Raw genomic sequence first — 7,415 nt, 5'->3', positions numbered from 1 at the left:
GAAATCGACTCCACACGCGCTCGCGGCTTCGCGTTGCTGAAGCAAAATGTTTTTATTTATTTTTATTACTGGCAACTCCTCATTTCAAACATAGAGAGAATCATACTATCGTTGTCTTGATGAGTATGTGTATAGTTTTTTTTTGTTCTTATTTATTGTCAATTTGGTTTGACCGACTATATATACAAGTAGTTATAGACATGAAACCGAGCGACCAGGAGTAAAGGCTATAACACACCGTCGCACCGCACCAAGGTCATTGTGCGACGCATCCATAAGTAAGAGCGAGAAAGCGATATCTCTTTCCCGCTCTTACTTATGGGTGCGTCGCACAATGACCTTGGAGCGGTGTGATGGTGTGTTATGGCCATAAGAGAAATACATATTCATGTATTGACAGTTTCGTGTATGGCAGCATAATCCTTTTTCTCTTTCACTTATAAATTTTGGTATTTCGCCATCGCCTCCTTGCTATGCTGCCATAACCCGACCATGAAAAAATGCCCGGTCGGTGATAAAAACAAAGCATTCCACTATTTTCTCTTTCCTCTTATAGGAATCGCAATAAGACTATCTTTCTCTATCAAAGAGTGAGGCCCTTGAGGCCAAAGCACACATGCTCAATTATACGGAGTCATTATCTTTCCAAGAAAGTTAAAAGCCTGACCAGGAATATATGTTCACGCGCCATGTTGCGGAATTTCACTGGAACTAATATTTTCATACTATACTGAACTGTCAAACTCATGTCAAGGGATACATAAAAATAACAGCACCCTCTTGACAATGATCATAATATATTTTGGTCAGAGGCTTTAGCTAAAATCGCATGCCATTTGTTGCATCGTCTAAAGAAACCTTAGGCCCCATTCGCACGAAGCTTAAAAAGCGTTGCGTGTGTGATGCACCCATAAGTAAGAGCGAGAAAGAGATATCGCCTTAAACTGCAGAGCTGTCAATTTGGACATTACAGGGACTTGTTTGACGTTTGACAGTAACAGCATGCTCAGTGCTCACAATATGCATGATGATTGATGACTGACAGCGTGACAGCTTCAGCTTCACCGATTCCTACTGAGTACTGAGGCATTTTAATATTCAACTTTCCGAGTTTGTGTTTTAATGTTTTTTACGTTTTCATCAACATGTGGACTCAGAAGAGCACGCTTGCACTTATTAAAGACATTCGCCTCAATCCATGTTTGTGGAATATAAACTGTGAAGACTACAAAATCCGAACGAAGAGAGTTAGCGCTTACAAAGCTTTAGGTGCCAAATACGGCATTAATGGGAAAGAGATTGAACAAAAATTTCATGCGTTGAAGAATCAGTTTCGCAGGGAACATAGGCGCCTCGAGAAACAGGAGGAAGGCTTGTCTCCTAAGCAAATACATTGGTTCGGATATGAACCCCTATTGTTCTTACTTAATAACTGTGTGAAACCAAGTCAAGACAAATTTATCACTGAACAAGATTTGGAGGATTCGCATACTAAACAGGTAATACTTACTGACCTTTTTCTATGTTGTTGCTCAATTGTTTGCTTTTTTTTATAAGTAAATTAAGTAACACACATTTCTCAGTAGTGTTACCAAAAATAACAATGAAACATTTTATTAAACTAAATAACCTTAATGAATTCATATTACTACAATTTTAGGACACATCACTGGAATTTAGGGATGACAACCCAGAACATGAAGAGTATGAAATTTTAGAGACTGAAACTGAGGCACCTGAACAGTCCCAACCAACATTCACATCCATCAAAAGGAAAAACAATGAAACTGGTGCGGCAACAGCAACAGAGGCATTTAAGTGCATGAGGACTTTAGCCGAGAAAATTTGTTCAAGAGATGAGTTTGATATTTACGGAGAATACATAGCTTATAAGTTAAGGGAAAGTGGACGATCTAATAAAGAAATATCTATAGCGCAGCATGAAATAAATACAATTTGCTTTAAGTTGTGTATGGGAGAGTTTACACAAAACATTGAGCATTCATTGCCGGGCTCCGTCCATTCAAATCCAGAGACTGAGGAACTTGAGCTGAAGTATGTGCATTATGTTGACGGCGAACTAGAAGTAGATCCTAGTTAAATTTACTAAGATGACCATTAGGACCAAGGTTAACTTGTGACATACTTACAAATGAAAATTAGGTATTATTTAGTGACAATTTTGAATAAAATATATTTTGAAACATTTATTGTGTAGTTTGTGTTCTGTCTAGATTTAAAAAAAAACAGCCAAGTGCGAGTGGACTCGCGCACGAAGGGTTCCGTACCATTACGCAAAAAACGGCAAAAAAATCACGTTTGTTGAATGGGAGTCCCCCTTAAATATTTATTTTATTTCTGTTTTTAGTATTTGTTGTTATAGCGGCAACATAAACACATCTGTGAAAATTTCAACTGTCTAGCTATCACGGTTCATGAGATACAGCCTGGTGACAGACAGACAGCGAAGTCTTAGTAATAGGGTCCCGTTTTTACCCTTTGGGTACAGAACCCTAAAAACGTAAAAGAACTGCAACACCTTAAGTGACCCACTTAATAATCCTGTATTGTATATTATTAGAAGTTAAATCATTTTTTTTATATTTACAATACCATTATTCCCCCATCTACATCAGATTCCCAATACTACAAATTTTCATTTCTACAGATTCCCAATACTTTCCATGTTACATATTTGTAAGTTTTGTCATCTAGGGACATTATAGTTCCAGTTTTATCTTATCACCCAATTTCCTCATTGCCTCCCTTTGTGTATTCCACTGCATAATATTGGGCTCCTCAAAAAGGGCGTGAAAAGGTTTCACCAGAATCGGCAACACGTGACGTGATAGGTAGTTAGGTACCTGATATATCTGTAAAACGTTCGTTGACGATAACCGCTTCACCGCGATCATGTGGCCTGTGTGCTTGTTTGCCATGCTGTATAAAAATTATAAAAAAATATTATTTAGGTACGTATTTTAATGTTGTTCTGTACACATGTTACACAAACGTTATTTTTATTATCAGTAAGGGGGAACTAGAGAGGGTCGATCATCCCTTTTTGATCTTAATCTTAGTTTTTTAATAAAAAAAAATTATCACATGATGAAAAATCCGTTGAGATGGGTTGGGAGTTGGGAATCTGTAGTGCTGGAAATCTGTAGAGTTGGGACTGTGGAGATGGGAATCCGTACGATAAAGAGTATAGGTATCCAAATGAATCTTGTACTAAATTATGCTTTAAATAGTAAATAGTCGCTACAACCAAGGTCGTTATAAATGAAATCCATTGTAGTATTAAAATTTAGGCAAATTTGCAAAAATTTAATTATGCATTTTTCACACATCGGGAACGAAAATATTTCCGTTTTTTCTGGGTGTCCGGGTGTTACGGGAACAACTAGAAATTAGACCGATTTAAATGACAAATTGATCCTTGGCCTCGTACGTATGAGAAAGACTATTCCTTCCTTTCTCTTGCAAACTTGATAAATTATTTATTAGAAGGAGTAGAGTATCTTCAATAGGAAATAATGACTTCAGGACACAGTTTTCCGTCAACTTGAAGGCGGTCAAAGAGATACAATGCAAAGCAATAGAGATACAATGACAAACTCTCCTAACGAGCTCGGCCTTTGCACTTTAGTGCCATATGATAAGTCTAAAGGTATAGGTACTTTTAACTATGAAGTGTGCGCGTGAGCTCTTAGAATTAAGAAAAAAACCCTCTATCAGTTCTTGAATTAAAAGTGTAGGTCATTCATAGCGCTGTACACTAAAAGCTTTAACCACATGCCGCCGCCGCCGTTAGCGATTAATAGGTTAAGCTATTTACGTTGACAGAAACCTCATAATAGCGTGCACGTCAAAAGTCGTGTTTCGCGGCTTACCTATCACTTAATTTGATATATCCAAAACGACTGTTATCTCAACTATGAACCAGTGAATTAATTATCATGTTATTTTAATTGAAAAGTGTTTGCTGGCGGATTAACATCGTAGAACCAGCGAGTGATGGGAATGTGTCGATGAAATGAAACTTGAAGTTCATCAATGACCCCGGTAACACCAGTGAAGATTCGATTTTTTTTGACGTTCTGGTGAGAGGGGTGAGTTAAAGTTAACCTTGGGGGATGAATTTTCAAAAATGCTTAAATAAGTTTTCTTGCCTTCTAATTACTTAAATACCTTTCTACGAAGTTTCAAGTACCTAGCTTTAAATAAAATTAGGACCCCTACAAATTTTCTACCCCTTTTTAACCACTTTACGGGATGAATTTTTAAAAACGCTGTAATACTTTTCTTGTATTCTAATAATATGCCTGTTGGCGCAACATAAGTACCAGCGAAGACCAGTTGACGGCACATGACGTCACACGCATACGTCACGGCTCCCCGTTCCGCGTACCTACATTTTAGACTGCACCGTACAGCCGAAGCGGCTACACATATCAATTATTTTATATAGATATATCGAGTACCTAAACGTTACTTGTACCTATTAGTTGTTAAGTTAATTAAAAGAAGATTAGTACTATCCTGGAGTTCCTTCATTCTACATCAGAAGAGCTTAATTGAGGAGTACACCGAACATTTTGGCGACCGTCTTACTGTTGCTATGTGGACGCATAGCACGAATCTGCAATCTACTTACCAAGAATTTACGGGAGAAGAACGGAGCTGCTTTATTACCACCGGGATCTAGAGGAGGCGGAGTGGAATACCTACCAGAAAGTGTGATACCTAAGTGCCAAGGATCAAATTGGTGTGCGCGGAAGCCGACTTCTAGAACAAAAGGGAGGTTAGCCCGTTCCTTATCCTACCTAGTTTATTGTGTTAGCCCTGTAAAGTTTCGTTTGTGCGAGCAGATCTCATTTCTATATAGTTATATAATAATTAATCCAGATAAAGCATATTTGAACGCGTCGATAATAGCACTTAGTAACAAAAAATTATCATTACTTTAACGTTAAACCACATTTAGTTGCATATTTTCCTTGTTTACGTTGCTATCTGGTCTGAAATAAACATAATATATAGATCTTTAAAATTACAAATAACTATTACGATTTGTAATTGCATCAGCCGTTTACCGTTATCGAGGCATAGGTACCTACATTTTCTTTGTACTTAAATATTGCATTTATTTTTGAAATTAAAGTTGATAATCGTACAATCCTTAACTATATCGCATCTCTTATCGCATTTAGCTATTGCATATAGGTTTATGTACGTAAATTATAGTATTACGGCCGAATATTCCAGGATCCCCGCCCCGTGCGCCCGCGCCGGCCCCCAAGTCGCCTGCGCCGAGATCTATTGTCCTGGTTATCAGCCGGTGAGACGTACAGCTGTTTCTTTTATAAGGCAATCGTACCTAACAGGTATTTATTGCACTATTTATTTAACCGCTTGACCTATATTCGTAATTAGTTTACAACATGTCTGACACAGAATTGAAGGCGAAAAGAGCATCGATTAAGGGTCGATTAACAACATTTAGGAACTATTTAGAAGAGTTTAGGAAATTAAAACAGGTATCTAAGGCAAATTTTAATGAAATTAAATTAAGATTGCGTAAACTGGATTTGTTGTTTGAGGAATATGATAAGATCCAGACAAACATTGAAGTGGGTGAATCCAAGGTTAAAACGGACGGACAACCAGCTAGCGAGCCGGATTTTAGTGAGCGGGAAAATACAGAAAAGTTATTCTTTTGTGCAATTAGTCAGGCGCAGGAATTGATCGCGGCTAATGAGCCTCGCTCCTCGCTGGATGGGGGCCCGGACGACGACGCGCGCTCGTCCCGTAGTGGGACGGACGCGGGTGGTGTACGGCTACCAACGATACGTCTGCCTAGCTTTGATGGTTCTACCAACAAATGGTTAGAGTTTCGCGATGTTTACATATCAATTGTTCACAACAATGATAATCTCAGTGATATTTGTAAGTTTCAATATTTAAAAGCATCCTTATTAGGAAGCGCAGCGTCTGTTATCCAATCGTTAGAAATATCGGCGGCTAACTATACCGTGGCTTGGAAACTAGTTTGCGATAGATTTGATAACAAGCGCCAGCTAATTCATACTCACCTTAAATCACTTTTTGATGTATCTTTGCTAGGAAGGGAGTCTGATAAGTCTTTGCGTTTTCTAATTGATCATGTTTCGAAACATTTGAGGGCTTTAAATAGTTTAGGTGAAAAAACAGATAACTGGGACACACTTATTATATTTATGTTCGCAAGTAAACTGGATACTGCCACTTGCACGAAGTGGGAAGAGTATAGAAATAGCTTAGCGGAAAATCCTACTCTGGATAATTTTTATGAGTTTTTACGTCAGAGGGCCGATGTGTTGGAAATGATTTCGGCGACAACCACTAGTGAGAAAGCTCAGAATAAGCAAGTTTATAAGCGAATGGATAAAGTGCAAAAATCATTTGTTGCCGCGGCGAGCGATTCCAACACATCGAGCAACTCAAACATAAATAACGCGCGAGTATGTCGTGTATGTAACGGTGATCATGTTATTTATAACTGCGAAAAATTAAATCAAATGTCAGTTGATGAGCGAAATGCATTGATAAAAACTTTAAAAGTGTGTATTAACTGTTTCCGAGGTGGGCATTTTGCACACCAATGTAAGGCAAGTCCTTGTGCTATTTGTAAGCGTAAACACAACACTCTTCTACACAAAACTATGACGTCGGATAAGCAGAAGGACGGAGGTGAGAAGGAGTATGCTGTGTGTGCGCCCATATCGTTATCAGTCTGCGGCGATAGTGAGGTCTTGATGTCCACTGCAGTTATTTTAGTTAGAAACGAAAAAACAAATGCAATGCATGAGGCTCGTTGTTATCTTGATTGTGGTTCACAATCTAATTTTATATCTGAGGCGCTGGTGGAGAAGTTAGGCATGCAGGGTGAGGATACAGACGTCAACATTACGGGTATTAAAGATATTTCGTTTGATGTCAAAAAGCACTGCGCGGTAACTATTCAAGCGCGTAATCGTAGTGTTAAGGGTCCTTGTGCGCGAGTTGATGCCTACATTCTCTCTCAGATAATGAAACCCTTACCGTCAGAGGAAGTGGATATCTCAGATATTGAAATCCCTCAAAATATCACATTAGCAGACCCAAGCTGGTACAAGCCTGCAGAAATAGACATACTGGTAGGCGGTGCGATGTTTTGGGACTTAATCCGCAATGGACAAATTAAGCTTGGTCGCAATAAGCCTATATTGCAAAATTCCATATTTGGTTGGTTAGTGGTAGGAAAAACAATGTTAACTGCTGAGAGTAGTAAAACAAAAACTGAGCATTGTGGTTTCAGTAGGGAAATACGCGATCAGCTAAGTAAGTTTTGGGAGTTGGAGGAAGTGCCAGCTGCACCAGTGTTGTCCCCAGAA

At 38.6% G+C, this 7,415-nt stretch overlaps 1 protein-coding gene across 1 annotated transcript; it reads left to right on the top strand.

The window, feature by feature from the left end:
- The first annotated feature begins 1,065 nt into the window (after nucleotides 1–1,065).
- On the top strand, nucleotides 1,066–2,180 carry LOC134755465 (uncharacterized). Its single transcript, XM_063692020.1, has 2 exons — nucleotides 1,066–1,499; nucleotides 1,661–2,180. Exons 1-2 carry the CDS (start codon nucleotides 1,146–1,148, stop codon nucleotides 2,099–2,101), a joined length of 795 nt encoding a protein of 264 aa, XP_063548090.1. The 5' UTR covers nucleotides 1,066–1,145; the 3' UTR covers nucleotides 2,102–2,180.
- The last annotated feature ends 5,235 nt before the right edge of the window (nucleotides 2,181–7,415 follow it).

Source organism: Cydia strobilella, chromosome 2 (assembly GCF_947568885.1).
Source record: "Cydia strobilella chromosome 2, ilCydStro3.1, whole genome shotgun sequence".
NCBI classification, from domain to species: Eukaryota; Metazoa; Arthropoda; class Insecta; order Lepidoptera; family Tortricidae; genus Cydia; species Cydia strobilella.
Note: the sequence above shows the minus strand (reverse complement) of the source record. Positions and strands in the feature narration are given on the sequence as shown.

Excerpts from the sequence above, each read along its gene's own strand:
- LOC134755465 (XM_063692020.1), top strand. The coding sequence starts at position 1,146 with ATGTGGACTCAGAAGAGCACGCTTGCACTTATTAAAGACATTCGCCTC. Across the intron at positions 1,500-1,660 it reads AGGATTCGCATACTAAACAG|GACACATCACTGGAATTTAG; the intron begins GTAATACTTACT and ends CTACAATTTTAG.